Here is a 17913-nt window from a genome sequence, read left to right as displayed (position 1 = left end):
TCCCCATAGCAATTCAGCATGAAGGATAGCAGTAAACAATTAATTTTAGTCTTTTCTTCAACATCCTCTTATTGAATATAATTTTGTTTTTGCTAAATAAATATATATTATATTTTTCCATTTTTCTATACACAACGAACAATTATAAATACAAAAGTGAATGGTGAATATTATGTTTATGATTGTTCAATGAGAAAGATATATTTCCTTCTGTTCCATTCATTAGTCCCCAGACATCTAGAATAGGTTATTTTGCTAAACTTCTATTCAGATCATTAATATTTTTTCTTGTTTTTCTTTTTGTTAGATTTCTCTGTTTAAGAGAGCTATATTAAGGTTCTTCCACTATTAAAATTTCACTATTTCTCCTTGTAATTTGATTAGCTTTTTTCCTAAGTTTTTAGATTCTGTGCCTTTTAGTGGATATACATTAAGTATTAGTATTGATTCATTATTTATTGTGCCTTTAAACATAATCTACTTTCCCAGCTCATCTCCTTTAATCAAACAGATTTTTCTCTGGCCTCTTATTTTAATTTAATGTGTATATTTATGTTTAAAATGTGTTTCTTATGAAAAATATATTGTTCAGTTCTGCTTCCCTGTTAGACTGTATACATTTCATTATTTTATACACACTTCTAAATGCTCCTGTGCATGTATCTTTCTTCTTTTACCTTGACTCTCATGTTTGTATTTCAAAGCTTCTGTTCCTCTCTGGCTCTTTTTTTAAATCAAAAGTGTTTGAAAGTCCTCCATACTATTAAAGGTCCTTTTCCCCCTCCTCCCCATCCCCAAACAAGGAATTTTGCTTTTTTGCTAGATAACTTATTCTTGGTTTTAAACCCTTTATCTCTTTCCTGTGGGAATTTATTTTTTTCTAGTTTGACACAGTGGCCAAGGTGGAGCTTCCTAGGTGCGAGGCAGATTCTGGCAGATTGCTTCCTGCTATATAGTTCTAGGCTGCATGTTTTCTGTGCCTCCCATCTACCCTGGATAGTCTTTACTCATAATCACTGCAGGGCTCTGGCGGTCATCTGGTGCAGTTTTGGATTGCATAGAGGTGCTCATGGCTGTTTCTCTTTTTTGTTTATCATTTACTTCCTAATACATTTATAGTGCTTTATTGGGATATTTGTAGAGAATTTTGACTCCTCACCATCTTAAAAAGCTTCCATCTTCGTCAGAAATACCAATAATCTTGATTTTTTTTTTCATTTCTGGAACAAAGAAGAGAAAATTGGATCCCTCCTGCTAGCATAGTTTCATTTTTATACTGGTTTATTTGCAGATTAAGGGGAAAATTATTTCTATGAAATTGATAATTTTTATAGTCACAAATATGCTTTTAAAATGACATTTTGAAAGTTTTGCACTGAAGACTAGTTCATTTTATTTTGGCATTGTAGTGGATATTTTATCTCAGTGATGTGGGTACCTCCTCCAAGAGAAGCAGCTAGAGTGCATAGTGAATAGCTCACTGGACCTGGCGTCAGGAAGAGAGAAGTTCAAATTCATCTTCAGACACTTATAGGTTTTGTGATCCTGGTCAGGTCAATTTACCTCCTTCTGCCTCAATTTCCCATTTGTAAAATGGAGATAATTATATCACCAGTATCCCAGGATTGTTGTGAGAATACAGTAAGAATCTTGGTAGAACACTTTGTAAATATCTTTAAAGTGCTATATAAATGCTTGCTATTAGCATTATCACTAATCTTTGTAACTCTTATTTATATCTTCCTATAAATCTACCAAATGAGGTCCAGTCCAGGTGGTGGGTTGTTTTCTTCCAGCTCTCTTGACATTATTGTGTGGATACCAGTGGAATATGTGGGGTCTCCATCACTTAATCCCTAATTTACATGACCTTTCCTTCAGGTGATATTCTTTATGCTGCTTCTACTGCACAATACTTTATTGGTAGTATGTTCCAACCTACTCACAAACACCATTCACCTCTCTATTGCCTTTTAGGTAATCCACAGCTTTAATTCTTCAGATATTGAGGTTTAGCATTACTTTTGATCATAAAGCACCGCTCTGTTTAAAAGATGGTGCTTTACTTCAGTGTGAGTCACACATTTCCCACATGCAATTCAGCCTTACCTCCTCCAATTCAACTCTGAGCCAAGTCTACCATTTTCCATAGTGTGGTTTCATGAGTTATGTTTTGACGAACTAGCTTTTTAGGTTGTCTTTCTTACTGGATATCGTCATCTGCACAATAGTTATTCTTCATCTGCAGAGAGAGAGAGTATGTGTGCATATGTACTTATGTAAAATGTTAGGTCAGATTCTTTTGAGTATCTGTGGATTGATTCTTTTCAGAAGTTCCTGCAGTATTCTAGGACTTAAGGAAATCAAGGCAATATCATCATCAAATGGGAATATTTGGAGGATTTTATCATCTTTAGGGAATCACTTTGGATTCTGTGCTAAACATCCTTCATTTTAGCAGCAAATACCTTTACAGAATATGTCTCCTGTTTAATGTCTGCTTGAAGTTAATATTTTTTTTAAAGCAGTTGGAATTAAGTAACTTGCCCAAGGTTTCATGGCCAGTTATTTTGTGTGGGTGCCAAGTATCTGAGGCCGGAACCAATCCCAGGTCTCCCTACACCAGGGCTGGCGCTCTTACTCACTGTGCCACCTGGCCGCCCCTGAAGTTAATAAAGGATCATGAAACAAAGTTATTTCTGTTGTTACATCTTTAAATGAATCTTGCATGATTTGTATATAGGCATATGAAATACTCTTGCTCATTATCCTTGGTGCTGGTGAGGAGTACAAATTCTCTACAAAGATTCCAGAATATTAGTAACCTTTTGTGTTTCATGGACCCCTTTGCCAATATTCTATTCTAAGCCTTCAGAATATTTTTTAATTCATAAAATATATAGGATTATAAAGAAAATTAATTATATTAAATTATAATTCTCAAAATATTTTAAAAAACATTTTCACAGACTCCAGATTCAAAACTCTTGCTTTAAGGTATCACTTTACTATATTGAATCAATTTTTTTTTTTTAGCCATATGATCATCAAACAATAAGCATCATGAAAACATTTATTTCCTTCACATTTTAGTCAGCTGGGGAGCATAAAAATGTCATCTGTTGTAGACCATCATTTATTTAGCCTGTTTGTCCCTTTCTCTTACTTTCTCCAATGATACTATCTGTATATCTACATTATTCTCATAAAGTTTTCTAGATAGGGAAGTAAACATATGAATTAGGCTTGTTGATCTTAATCTCATTCACTCCTTTTTCTGTAATAATAAGATCTTTTTTTCCCAAGCATTTTAGTATCCTGTCTCCCAGAAATCTTGAAAATCAGACTTTAATTGTCCTAAAGATTTTGTCCACTGGCACAGACTTGTTCCATATATACTTGGACTAGCCTGCTACTCTTCCCATTTGTGTTTTCTTTAGGGCCATATTGACTCCCTTATCGAAAACTGTGATATTAGAGTCCATGTAGTTCCACTGTCATTAATGGGGCAGGAGGTGGGGGAGGGGAGAAGGTTATAGGAATCTTTATAGATCTTCTCAATTTTTATTCTGCTTTTTTGTTCTGTTTTGTTTTGTTTTGTTTTTTGTTGTGTTCTCCCAGTTTTACCCATAGATGCACTCAAGATCATCTGGCTTAGTCTCTCCAAGTTTTTTATAAACTTCTTTGTCCTTCCACTCCTTCTTACTGTTTTATAAAGTTAAAACTTTAAAGTTTTCCACCATTGTACAATAGAGTTTATAATCTAAACTAGTGCTGCCTGTGTTATCTTGTCTCTCCTTTGGGCCAGGAGTTTAAGAGTCTACTGTTGGTAGCAGTTTCTTAATCATTTTTTTTTCTGACTGTAATAATCAGTTTACTTCCATAATTCTTCCATAGAAAAATGATGGTAGCCTGTGACTTTTTTTCTATTTCACATTTATTGTTTTCTATATGACATTTGAATAGGTCATTTTGAAAGTACATAGATTACCTTCTGTAGCCTCTCATTTATATTCCTTGTTCTTATTTGTTATTGATTTTGATCTCTTCTTTGTCAATGGTCTGATTACACACAATTGATGTAGAAAATCCTTCCAGGTCAGTAACTAATCGTTTCCTATTTTTATATAATCAGTTTTGTTTTCTGTGACATTATTCAATGTCCATCACATTGAGCCTACTTATATTCAGGTTAGATGGATTAGATGTTTTTGTATAATGTATAAGTGTTTGACCTCTTATTTCTTTTTTTTTTTTTTTGGAGGGCAGTTGGGGTTAAGTGACGTGCCCAAGGTCACACAGCTAGTTTTTGAGTTAAGTGTCTGAGGCCGGATTTTAACTCAGGTCCTCCAGACTCCAGGGCCTGTGCTCTATTCACTGTGCCACCTAGCCGCCCCCTTATTTCTGTTTCTTGAACCGTATTTTTCAACATGATTTTCACGATCCTTCCATGTTTTAGAATTTCTAGCCTCTGAAACAAATGATACTAGGCTATAATGATCTTTGTGGTAGTTTCTTCTAAATACTTATCATGAACATTGCGATGCAAGATGATCAGGTACCCCAACATGATAAAACCAACTCTGCAAATTATGATCTTACTTTTGTATTTCCAGAATCTCACGTGGAGTTCGGTACTTAGTAGAGACTTAATAATATTTGTTCATTGAATCATGTTTCAATCATAAGAAGAATGTTGACTGATAGAATTTAGTTCTTCAAGAAGAATGTCAGCTCTTTGGATGTTGGGCAAAATATCTCACATTTAGAATTTAAAATAGTTAATGTTTATATGTGGTAAAAGTTGTGTGATTCTTAAGACCTTCTTCCCCCATTACTGCTATTCTGCTAACATTACTGCAGAAGTGGAGAGGGAGATGAGATTATAGGTCTAAAGATAAGATTCTCTTTCTGTTTTGTTTTGTTTCACAATTTGAGGTGGCCAAAGAATTTATCATGTTAATATATGCTTTGAGGTTACTTCAAAAGGTTAGTTTGTGGAAAGAAGAAATGATCACTGACTGGGCCTTCATTTGAAACTAATCCACTATGGTATAATCTTCTAGTGCTCATGCTTCACTGACATAGCCTTCAAGAATCCAGGATCATCTCCATGCCCTTATTTTACAGATAAAGCCCCACAGAAAGTTAAGGGACTATAATGCCAATGTGATATTCACAGTGCAAACAGCAGCTATGAATATGCTGATGTAGTTCTGAATCACAAAATGTAACAGACCCTCCACATGGAAGACAGAACCAAACCTATATTCAAACACCAGAAAGCTGAATCCCAACACCAGAAAGCCAAATCTATCATAGCAACCAAGAAGTTGGTACACATAACCAATGCAGTGAGCACCGACATCCCCAAGCCTTCCCTCTTTCATACCTTCAAAACAAAACAGTCTCCCTTAAGCAAAAATGCCCCTCTCTCACCCACACTAGCTCTGCCTCCTCCCGGACTTGCTGTAATGGTAATGTAATTTTGAATTTGAAGATCCCTTTGTGTTGGCAAAAGTAGCAGGTACTTAACACTTAGTAACTGAGCAAGCCTCTGATTGGGGGAACAGAAGGTATGAACTTCTGTTCCCTTGTTACTGACATAACAGGAAATTGGCTGAAGGAAGTGACTTAGGTAATACTGTGTATATAAAAAAAGCCCCAGAGAGGCACAGTCAGAATTTCCTTGAGACTGAGATCTGGTGGCAGAACAGCTACAGAAGAGTGGAGAACTGAGTCCTGAGAACTTGTGGTGGTGGAGCTTCTTCTGAACAGGATCCCAGAGCCAAGAGGCCAGGAGCCCAGGAGCCCAGAATCTGGAGCTAGGAGCCCAGGAGCCAGGAGCCCAGGTGACTGAAGCATGACCAGGATGCTGAGACTTTGTTTGTTTGTGGCTTGGTTGAACCTTGAATTCCTTGGAGCAGAAATGGTGAAGGAGCTGACATGGACCAGACCCTGTGAATGCCAGTGTGGAGCAGGACCTCCCCAGAGAGCTGGTCAAAGAACTGGGAGCTATCTGTCATTGAACCCAGGTGACAGTCTGTTGAATCCAGGTAGAAGCTGGGACCATGGAAGGGGATCCAGGGAATCTGAGAACAGGCCCCCAGTCAAGATGAAGAAAAGACCTCTCCTTGGGTACTGAGTAATTATGGAATTATAGTTTACTAGTGACCTAAGGGGTGGAGGATTTTGTGTATGATACTTAGTAAGACTTTTGCTGAATAAGTGACTTATTGTACTTTGAGTACTTTGACTATTGTTACCTATTAGTGACTGATTGAGTTAATCAAGACTTTGCCCCAAGAGTGGAAGACTTTGATGTGTACTTTGATACTACTGATAAGTGACTGATTGAGTTAACTTAAGAGTGACTATTTTGTGACTGATTGAATTAACTTGAGTGACTATTTTACTTTGAGATTGTGTTGTGAATATTATATTGTGATTTTCTGTGATAAGTTGAAATATGGTGAATGCTGTATTTTAAATTATGCTGTACCTTGATTTTCCATGGATCTTTTGCTTTTGTTATGGAATAGAGAGATCACTATACTGAGTAATCAGAACCTTAAAAAAGCTGTTCACAGTAGCAGTTCTTCTGGAAAGCTTCTGTGCATGGCATTATGCTTGCTCATCTCTTCTGCTCCTTCCTGCCCCACCCTTTCTGTTCTACCCTTTCAGCAAGCTCCTCCCACCATGGACTCCATGTGATTACATTTGGCCTATTAAGGGCAAGGAAGGTCTTCAAATTACCATTACTATTTTAGGGACTTGCCAAGACCCCACTTTCAGTATCATATTCCTAGCTTTGGGCTCCTTCCCTAAGACTACTATCTACTTTCTTGTGAACAAAGGACTAAAAAGAAATGATTTTACTGTTTGGGATGGGGGAGGGAATTGTGGTTACAATGAAATGACAGAAGAGTATACAGAGCCCTAAGTAGTAAAAGAGATTTTTTAAAAAATGGAACCAAGAATTACAAGTTTATTTGCCATGTTATTAGCATAGAGAGAAGAGATAATTCAGTTTGCAGCATTAACTATCTTTCCCCATTTGTTTCAAATTGTGTTTTAATTCTTAATCCTAGTATTTCTGAAAAAAAAAAAAGCTTCAGGGGGAAATTCTGATGGTAATGAATTTGGAGAATTTTGAAATTATTGGATCATTGCATTTGGGGAATTCAGGAATATTTCTCAGAGGAAGGGACATTGAACTGGGCCCTAAAAGATAAGTAACACACTGAGGGATAGAGAGATCATGACAAACAGAGGACTGCCTGATTAAAGGAACAGATGCAGGAAAGTGAATGAAGGGGGCAAGATAAGAAATAGCAAGCATTCCTATTTGAATGGTGTATAGAATGCGTAGAGAAATGTAGTATTAGATAAAGATAAGAAGAATAACAATAACAACTGCAAAGATAATGTAAATACCATTTATTTAGTTATTTAAGCTTAGCAAAGCATTTTATAAATATTAATTAATTTGATACTTACAACAAACCCTGGAGGGCAGATGCTTTTATTATTCTAATATTACAGGTAAGAAAATTGAAGCAGAAAGGTTTAGAAACTTGCCCAGGGTCAAACAGCTAGTAAATATCTGAGGCTAGATTTGAACTTAGGTCTTCTTGCCCCCAGACTTAGTACTGTATATATTGCACCACCAGCTCCATCAACTAAGTAAAGTGGTACCAAATGGAAGTCCTTGAAATATCCAATAAAGAAGTTTAGACGTTTTCTAGTGGGCAGTTAGGGAGCCATCTGAAGTTTAGACATATAATTGCCTAACTGTAACACAAGATCGAATGTGCTAAATGCAAAGGAAAAATCCAAATGTTGTAAGGAGTTTGAGGAGGGATAGATAGGTCATTTCACAGTAAAGGGCATATTTTCTCGGAAGAGAGTGCAGTTGAATTGGGCCTTGAAGAAAGAGAAGTTCAACAGTTAAAGATGTGGAGGTTTCTGTTCTAAAAATTCATAATGACTTGAGTAAAGGCACAGATGAAACAGAGGGCAGAACAAGAAAGGTGGATGAGAGCAATCTGGCTAGAATACAGAAAAGGTGAAGGTGCTGCATGTGAAATATGCCTGGAATGGTAGGTTGAAACCAGGTTATGGAGAGTCTTCTTTGCTAGGATAAGAAATTCATACTTTATTTTATAGTTGAAAAAGGAGGAGCCACTGACTAGATTTAAACAGGAGAATTAATGATCTAAGCAGTGACTTAGAAAGATTACTGGAGCATTCATGCATAGGATGTATTTATTGGAGAAGGTAGAAATTGGAGACTGGGAAGCCAAAGGACTGTTAAGATATTTAAATATTCTTTTACCATTGCACACTGTTGATCATTTATTTAGAAATAAATACCTGTGTTTTGGGAGCAGTATGTAATTTGAGTAATTTAGGTATTAAACACTTATCTCTTTTATACCTTGAATCACATCTTTTCTATTTTTTCCTGCAGATACTGGTTTTGCTTGCAGACTGCTTTTGTCCACCTAAACCAAGAGATGGAACCGATCAGTCTGGTAAGCATTATGAGCTAACGTATACTGTGTCTTTGGAATTATGTGGTGCCCATTTGTACCACTATGGAGTCTCTTCTGTTTGGTTTCTTAAATTTATTTGAGCCTTTCACCATCAAGCAATCTGTTCACTTTTATACTGGCTATATTTCTAAGAAGAAAAAATAAATACTCTGAACAAAGAATATATATTTCTTCCTAATCTAATATTTAACTATATTGTAGGACATTTTCTCTATAATTTCCAAAATTTTAAAAGCTATTCTGTTCTAGATGACTTTCCATTATTCTTATAATGATAGGCACAAGTTGATGCACAAATTTTATGTTTTGTTTGCATATTCCTGTTTTTATGAGAATAGAGAACAAAACCTACTAATTAGAATGGAACTGATTTCTGAAATTTTGGAAACTAGAAGGAAAAAATGCACATTAACCTATTTTTTTCTAGACCTGTGATTATATTCATGTCAGAAACTAGCAGTGTAAAAACGCCTTCCACTGATGCTGATTAGGACCTCTTTTTGTACTTTATGTTCTTGCCTGGCACCCAAAAAGATTAAATGACTTGCTTATGGTCACATGATTTGTATGTTACAAGGCAGGACTTAAACCCAGGTCTTCCTGATTCTAAATGCTATCTAAACCATATTCTTAACACTTTGAATAAAGCTTGATATATGAGTCTAAGAACATCTACACTTGATGTTGTTTCTTTGATAATTATGACTCCCCCAAAACTTTCAGTGCTCCCCTGCTGCTGACTGAAGAAAATTTAAAATCCTTAGCCTAGCTTTCAAGGCCCTCAAGTCTAGTTGCAAACTACCTTTCCAGTTTTCTGTCAAAACTATTTCACTTCTACTCTATATTCCAAACTGGAATACTTTCCAAGCCTCGTTTTCATTCTATGCTCTCCTATGTCTGCATCTCACACTATTCTCTAAACCTGGAATAGACCTTCTTCCTGCCTAATGTCCATTGATTGAAATCTCTCCTTTCCTTCAAGGCCTAGCTCATGTGCCAACTCTTCCATGAAGCCATCTATGATTCTTCTTTCATCTCCTTCCTTTTCCGCACTTCCATCATGATTTCCTCTATCTAATATCATTCTGCCTAGATCTTTCCTTTAAACTCCTCACTCTCCTTTATGTCTTAACTCAAGCCTCTTAACTCTTTTCCTACCTCACCCACTTCTCAACAAAAACCTTCACCTATATCTTTCCAGAAATGATTGAAAACATCCTTTTTGGATCTGCATCCAATCCTCCACACTCCAAAGTATCTCTAACTTCATTGATCTTCTCCTTGTGCGCCAGTGTCAGAGGAGGACGAGGATCTTTTTGCAAAGGCTGACACCCTTCCTTGTACTCTTGATCACTTCTACTCCAGTCTCCTTTAGGAGCTTGCCTCATTTAGAATCCCCTCTCTCCCTCTGATCTTCATTCTCCCTGCATACACTGGTTCTTCCCCCATGTGCCTATAAATGTGCTCAAATTTGTCCTGTCCATTGAAAAAAAAAATCCTTGCCCATCCCTGGAGCTATCATGCTATATCCCTCTTCCTGCTAAATATGCCTAATAAGAGTATACCTTATCACCACTCATTTATTCCTAACACTCTTTAACATTTACATTCTAATTTCTGACCCCATGACTGTTGAAACTGATCTTTCAAAAATCACCAGTGACCTTTAATTCTCAGTCTCCATCATCCTTAACCTTTGAGCATCATTCAGAAACATTGCCCAGCCCTCTTCTTATATGCTTTCTCCTGCTTTAGCTTCTTTGACACTACCACTCCTGAATTAGCGCATTCTTCTTTTGCGTTCTAAGTGCGGGTGTCAATCAAGACAAACATCTGGAGACCCCTGTCTTTCCTCATTACATTCTTTTCCTTAGTGGCTTTGCATGTTCTCATTGGTTTAGTTATCACCTCCATATAGATAATAATAATAGCTAACATTATGGCTCATGGTCCACTATGTCCTAGACACTGTCCTAAGCACTTTATAAATAATGTCTCACTTGAGTCTCACAACAACCCTGAGATGGGTACTATTATCCTCATTTTATAGAGAAAAAAAAAATAGGTAAGAAGTTAAATGACTTCCCTAGGTCATACAGCTATTAAGTATCTGAGGCCAGATTTGAACTCAAGTTCTCCAGATTCTAGGTTCAGCACTCTATCCACTGTCCTACCTAACTATCCCAGATGACACCTATATCCAACCTGATCCTCCATTTATCTGTCATATCACATCTGTCTATCTCTCTGTCTGTCTATCTAATCTATTCAGTCACTCATTTATTTATTTATGTGCTTATTTATTAAATCTTCCCATTTATTTATTTTGTTCTGAACTTAAGAAATAAAACAATATTTCCATAACGTAGAATAGAAAAAAAGATGATTGCACATCAAATGAAACTGCAAATCTGTTGTGTTCAGCTTGCTTTTCCTTTGAAATACATAATTATCATGTAACTTTTTTCTTTTTATTCTTCTCTCCTTCCTCCGTCCACCTGATAGATGACTATCATATCATTAGACACAAATATGTGTATATGTGTGTAAAATCATCCTATACACACTTCTGTTTATCAGTTCTTCCTCTGGATGCAGATAAGCATCCTCCTTCATAGGTCCTTTGAAGTCCAGCCACTCATCCCTAATTGACTGCCAGAACTCTTCACCTACTGGTCTTGCCAGCACCTCAAACTAATATATTCAACACTCTGCTCAGTATCTGCTTCCTCCTTCTCTCAGTTTCCCTGTCTTTTAAAAACATTACCATTATCCTAGTCACCCAAGCTTGAAGCTTGAAAGTCAAATTTGGCTCTTCAGTTACTACCATATCTCATATATTGCCACAGGCTGTTAAACATGTCACACCTTCTGCTGTCCTCACTGCTATTAACATAACTTTGGACAAGTCACTTAAGGTTTCTGGTCATCAGTTTCCATATGGATGACTTTTGAGATGCTTTCCAGCTCTAAGTCTCTGGTCCTATGTTGGCTCTTAATTATTTTCATTAAGGCAGAATAAGAGTGTCCTGTATATTTAAAGTATGTTAGGAAGAGAATGGCAATATGATTTTTATAATATTTAAGATTAACATAGGAGTAACGTCATAAGAAAATATAATGTCTTTGATAGCATTTAGAAGTCTCTGAAAGAAATAAAAACACGTAAGATTAGGGACAAGGACAAACAAAATGCCTGATTAACATATAAACTAGAATATCTCTCCAAAAGTGTAGAAACCTGCTTTTTTTTAAAATATTAAACATTTGTGATCGATTGCTGACTGGACGCTGATTTGATATTCGGTGCAAGCTATTTGTACTTCTATTTTTCTTTACAGAGTTGATTGAAAAGGAGAAGGAAGCTCTTATAGTTGAAGATCTAGGAATTTCAGAAGGAAAGAAAGACCTTTCAGATGAAGAGGAAGAGAAAGATGACCTTTCAGAGGGAGAAGAAGACAAAGAAGACCTTTCAGAACAAGAAGAGGAAAGAACCAATTCAAATGATGAGACCTCTGAAGAAGACTCTGCAGTGGATGAAGGGTCAGCAGCTGAAGATCCAGGGAACGTCCCAGACCAACAGTTGACTGATGCGGAGGCTGAAAGCTCAGTGAGGCAGCGCAAAAGTCATGTTGCTGATGGAGAACAGTAATTTTGTGTGAAGGTATTTCCAGCAAACTGGACCAAAGAAATGTGTCAGTTGCCCTTCTGGTCTACAGTGGAAGCCAAATTCTTCATCTGTCTTGCATGATCCAGCTTCTCTCTTAAAAGCTTATACATAGCAAACATCTAGTCCTAAAAGGCAGTAAACCATCATGTAGTAATGAGAATCTTTTAGGCATGACAATCAGAATCAAAAATAAGACCTATTATTCTCCTTGGAGATTTGTGATGTGAAGATCTGTGGGATTAGGAAATTCTGGTTGTATTGGGTGGTCATCAGCCCTTTTTAATATCCTTTACTCGACTTCACACATCAGCAATAACAAAATGTGCCCTAAGAACTGTAGCAGAAGTCTTCACTTCCTCATTTGGTCTTGAGTATTTTTGTCGAACCTTATGGAAAACATCAGACAATGCAGTCAGTCAATAGATATTTACTGAGATTGAAACTGAGAGGCCCCTGAATGTTATCCTAGTAAAGGAACTGTGGGTAAGGTGGTTTAACTCTCATCACTGCTTACTGAAGCACCTTCATTTTGCTCCATTTTATCCTTCTCATTTTTCCTTCTCAATGTTTCTTTTGAAAATATACTGAGTGCACTGTGACAACAGAGACTGGCCATAGACTGGGCTTGCTACATACAACACCAGCACTCTTCAGTCCCTGAGTATTCAGAGGAACAGCTTCCAAGCTAATATGACATCAGCCGAGCTTATTATGACTTCAGGGACTTAGATCATCAGAAACCACAGGCAATGAAATATTGACAAGCAAACGCTGAAAAAGACATGTAACCTTCAGAGATTCAGAAGGAAGTGGTCATTTAGCAGGAGGAGAACTTTTTTTTTCTTTGGCCAAAAGGCAATTTTCCCCTCCACCCCCTTTCAAATATTTCATTGAGAAGTCTTCTTTTTGAAGCCAGTAAATCCTCTTAGTCTTGCCAATACAAGCAAGTCATGTGCAGAGAACTGCAGTATGATGTGGTACTATTTCCATCTCTAGAGTAGCTCCCTGGCTCCATCTGAGCTACTTTAGTAATCATAACAGCTAAAAAGCCACTTATGGTTTCCTTTTTAGTGAACTGACCGACTGGTGAAAGAATGAGTGAAAATCTAGAGCAGGAAATGAGAGAAATGGTTTCTTCTCTTCCCACCTACCCCCCAACTCTCTTTAATCCTACAAAGAAATGCGTCTTTGTAAATCTCTCAATACTTGACTTATTAAGAGTGCCCAAGGGTTTAGTTTCTCTAAAAAAAAAAAAAAAACTTCTTTTTACTTGATTTATTTTTTAGAAATAAATTGAGAAAATTAGAAACAAGTTGTACATAGATTCTCAAAGTAGGGCCTATCCCTACCCCCCATCCACCTTTTTTTTTTTTTTTGGTTGGTGCCCCAGGGTACATAATAAGGAAAGGAGCAGAATTTTATAAAATCCATTAATTATTTTGTCACCTTTAAAAAATGAATTAGATATATATCTCACTATTCAGATTGCACTCTCATTGGGGGGAGCTGAGAACAAGGAAATTAGTGTGGGATTCTGAGAATCTGCCCTCTTATGGTTGAATGAAGTATTACAGGACTTTCACAAAACTTTTTATTTTTTTTTTTTTAAATAAATGAAATCTGATCCTGGGATTAAGTTTACATCTTTTAAAGTTAGTCAGGTTTTGTTGTTGTTGTTTTTAGTCTCCCCTTCCTCTTTCCCCAGGGGGACAGAGTATGGGGAGGGTAGGCTGGTGGAAAGATAATGATTAAGAAGAAAGGATTTTATTCCAAGAAGTTGCAGGGTTTATTTTAAGCTCCTACAGTTCTATGGTTTTCAGGGTGTGTATTTCATGGTTTTGCTGTTGCAGAGTAGATATAGAAACAAACTCTTTCAAAGGAATAGGAAACACATTTTAGTGACTTCCATACATTTTAAAAAGAATTTAAGGCAGTTAAATATTATCTATCCATGTTTATGTGATTAAACATTTTTATGCTAGGAAGCAACCATTTGCTGAGCATCAGAGTACATGTGTCATGGGTTTACTTCTTTTATGTAGATTCCATATATTCCTTTGGAACTGTTTAATGACTCTGATGGCATCATGCACCCAGTGGACACTTGATTCATATAAGTAATCTTGATGATCATTTACATCTATTTAATGTTAATGTTGTACTAGGTACTTAATATATCCCAGAAAAGAGACTTGATCCTTACTCCCCAGTTATTTAAAATCTATAGAAAGGTACACATTGATACTTTAGAACTTTTGTTCTTGAGAACTATATAGTCTTACGAGAGTTAAGAAATCTCAAAGCTGGTGGACCTTCACTCCATCTATCCCCTGTTTTTTTTTTTTTCTGGCAGGACTACTATTCATCTCTCCTTAAGAAAACATTTTCGCAATTACTATGTGTACCCAATACTAGTAGCCTTTCTAATTATTTGAAATAAATCTGGCCCATGAATTTTGGATTTTATACATACTACCCCTGTGACCTTTAGCAAATTATGTCCTCTATATGGATCTTATAGTTCTCATTTGTAGAATAAAAGGCCACAGTAGATAATATCCAGTTCCATTTTCACTCTATATCTGTGATCCTATAGTTTCTAAAGTATTTGTGTTACAGTTGTTGTTTAGTCATTTTAGTTGTGTCTGACTCTTTGTGATTATGTAAAATGCATTTTGATATGATAGGTAAGTGATAGAGTAATTGTGTTTTTTGGAGTGGGGAATATAGTCCTTTAAAGTGGTGACAGGATAAAACAAATAGTTCTTTGGAGATCCTCAAACCATCTTTCTACTATATTATTTCAAATTTCATAGTTTAAACCTGGGTATATAGAGAAACCACTCCTCCCCTTATTTCTCAGTTTGAAAGTGAAATAAGCTTTCCATCCCCTACCCTCACTTAAGGCTTTAAAGAAAGATCAGATGTTTAGTATGGAAGCCTTGCAGTGCAATCTTTGTTTATTTCCAGTTCATTTGATCATCATCTTATTTATAGGTCACCAAAATTATGTAAAGAAATGAAAAATAAATGTTATATTATCTTGAAATTGTAGTTTCAACAGGGTTGACTTTAAAAGAACAATTCTGAATTATCTGCTAGCAAAAGAAACTTGTTGATTTCTATAGTATTTCTGTGTGTGTTGTGCAAAATTGCTTATACTCCAACCTACCACTAATTAAGGGGTAGGGGTGGGGTTGTTTTAAGTAATGGGGGAAGGGATTACTAAAAGGGGTATGACATAGTAAAGACTGGGCAAGATAAATATATGATTTGTTTGTTGGGTGGATGATTATGTCATAAGAAGGCAAATTAGAGTAGAGTGGGAAAAGATGTAGGTTGGCGCTTTGTTCTAAAATGAATATTTTGTGTCCCTTTGGTATCCTTCATCTCAATACAAGATTGAAGTGTTATTTCTGCCAGTATTACAGATGAATAGTTTATCCAATCTGCCGCATTGCCAAGGTTTTAAAAAATATTTGCCTCTATCTTCTGTGCCAACAGTAAAATTATTTTATTGTTTCATTCTGTTTACCTCATTCATGTGTTTTGATTCACTTGAGAAAACTACAACTTATTTTGAAAAGTTGAAATGTAGAATTAGCTTATTCAATATAGTGTGTGTTATTATGTGATTGATTGGGACTGAGCAATAAGAGATCTTTGGGGAAAGCATGTCTCTGTTAACATTGTTTAGCTAATTACCAGCATGTGAAATACATAAACTAAGCTTTTTCCTTAATTGGCTTACTTACTATAAAGTTTGAAGGAGAAGGTAACTAATGTATGTGCTTTGACATTTTTGTATAGGCTATAAATGTTGAATGATATTTATGTTACACAGCTTTTTTTTCATGGAAATGCAATCTTTTTATACTAAAGTTCAGCAGACATGCTATTTATTGCATATTTGTATTGCAATACCTTATAAATTTAGTATTTAAACTCTCTGTGGCTACTCTTGATTTTTTAATGTAGTGATAGTTAATATTTGATTTTTCCTCATGGTGCTTTGTGTAAATCTTAAGGATTTATAATATCACTCTTTTTTACAGTTTCAAATGAGGTGTAAAAAGCTGAAATAAGAAAGCAAGATACAATTTTGAAACATCACTACATGAAAACTTATTATCTTAAAAACTATAGTCAAAATATATTACTTTTATATGAAAGATTCCACATGACATTCATCCTTTTGGAAACTAGAATACTGACTTAATTAAAATTGACTTTTACCATTCAGTGATAGTTGATTACTCTTCCCCACCCTGTCCCCTTTCCCTTTTCCTCCCTTATCTCCCTCCCTCTTCCTCCTCCTATTTCTGCCTTTCTCTTTGTCTTCCCTCTTTCCTATGCCCTTCTCCTCACTCTCTCTCCCTTGTAATTTTTACATGATTGGCTTTCTTTTCTCTTATTTTTTTTTCTTTTGCTTTTTGGAGGGTAGTTGGGGTTAAGTGACTTGCCCAAAGTCACACAGCTAGTAAGTGTGTCACGCCTCTGAGGCTAGATTTGAACTTAAGTCCTCCTAACTCCTGGGCCAATGCTCTATTCACTGCACTGCCTAGCTGCCCCAAGGTTGGCTTTCTTTCCATCAACCCTCTCTCTCACTGTCTCCCTGTTCTCCTTCACCCTCATCTTTTCTGCTGTGACTCTGGGTGGTCAAAGTCTGGCCAAAGATTTACCTAAAATTCTAGCAATCCACAAGGATATAGAGTGTCACACCATTGCTCAAGGCTTCTGACTAGCCTAAACCCAGCCTGTTCACCTAACCTTTTGAGATTAACTGAGATTGGGACTGAGTGATGATACTTCCTCTGGCAAAGGAGTTATGCCAAGTTTGCAGTAGACATGTGGGACAATTCCAGGCTTTTTAGTCTGCTATAGGCACCTTAGTCATGATCTAATCCTGACTCAATCTTCAGAGCATGCTAATAGGAGCCAATGAGCTAGAGACAGACAACTGTCCTTCACATTTCTTTACATTCTAATGGTGAACCACCTGACCACTCTAGTCAGTGTGGCATTCAAAAACCATAAAGGAAGGTAAACATCCCTGACAAAAAAACAGGATAATTCAAACATGCACATAAGTATTTGGTAGCTTGCTTTGTCTGAAAAACTAGGTGGGAGAGGAGAACAAAAGAGAAAATCACCAAATAGAAATACAACTTCGTGTTTTATTGATGTGGAAGGAAAGGAAACAGTATAGGTTAGAAAATAGTGAGGACACCAAGCTGTGAGACTAGAACTAAGTGTTTTGTTCAACTTTCATTGATTCACTCTCTTGGGAAAGACATTGATTCTCTATAAGCATTGCCTTCCCCATCTATGTAAAGTGGATGCACCCTGTGAATACTTTCTGCGGATTGTGTTCTCTGGAATGCCTGATTAATAATTTACAAATTTACTTTCATCTCAGACCTTTTCCTTTTGCCTTTAGTTCTTTTTTAGTACTTCCCTATGAATACATGAACTACTTCAGGATTTCAAGTACCTACAGTTTCATCAGTCTTAGAACATCTAGCTCATAACTCCTCCAAGATTTAATATTTGCCATGGACCCCAAATTTAATTCCTCTGCAGCTACTCTTTCAATTGACTTCTGAAAATTGATCCAGACTGGTTCTCAGATAACAGACTTGGTTCAACATCAGTCTTACATCTAGACCTTTGCCAGCTCAATAG

General features: G+C 36.3%; 1 protein-coding gene across 1 annotated transcript in view; it reads left to right on the top strand.

The window, feature by feature from the left end:
* The window catches only part of TMX4 (thioredoxin related transmembrane protein 4), a 111130-nt gene extending 94952 nt beyond the window's left edge, over positions 1-16178 (top strand). The window contains exons 7-8 of the mRNA XM_069062800.1: positions 8474-8537; positions 11900-16178. Of these exons, the coding sequence (XP_068918901.1) occupies positions 8474-8537; positions 11900-12210 (375 nt within the window). The 3' untranslated portion in view covers positions 12211-16178. The remainder of the gene's footprint in view (positions 1-8473; positions 8538-11899) is intronic.
* Positions 16179-17913: the final 1735 nt, after the last annotated feature.

Source organism: Petaurus breviceps, unplaced genomic scaffold, assembly GCF_028583685.1.
Source record: "Petaurus breviceps papuanus isolate PSGF00001 unplaced genomic scaffold, PetGlider_PUasm1.0 90504, whole genome shotgun sequence".
In the NCBI taxonomy this organism is placed as follows: domain Eukaryota; kingdom Metazoa; phylum Chordata; class Mammalia; order Diprotodontia; family Petauridae; genus Petaurus; species Petaurus breviceps.
Note: the sequence above shows the minus strand (reverse complement) of the source record. Positions and strands in the feature narration are given on the sequence as shown.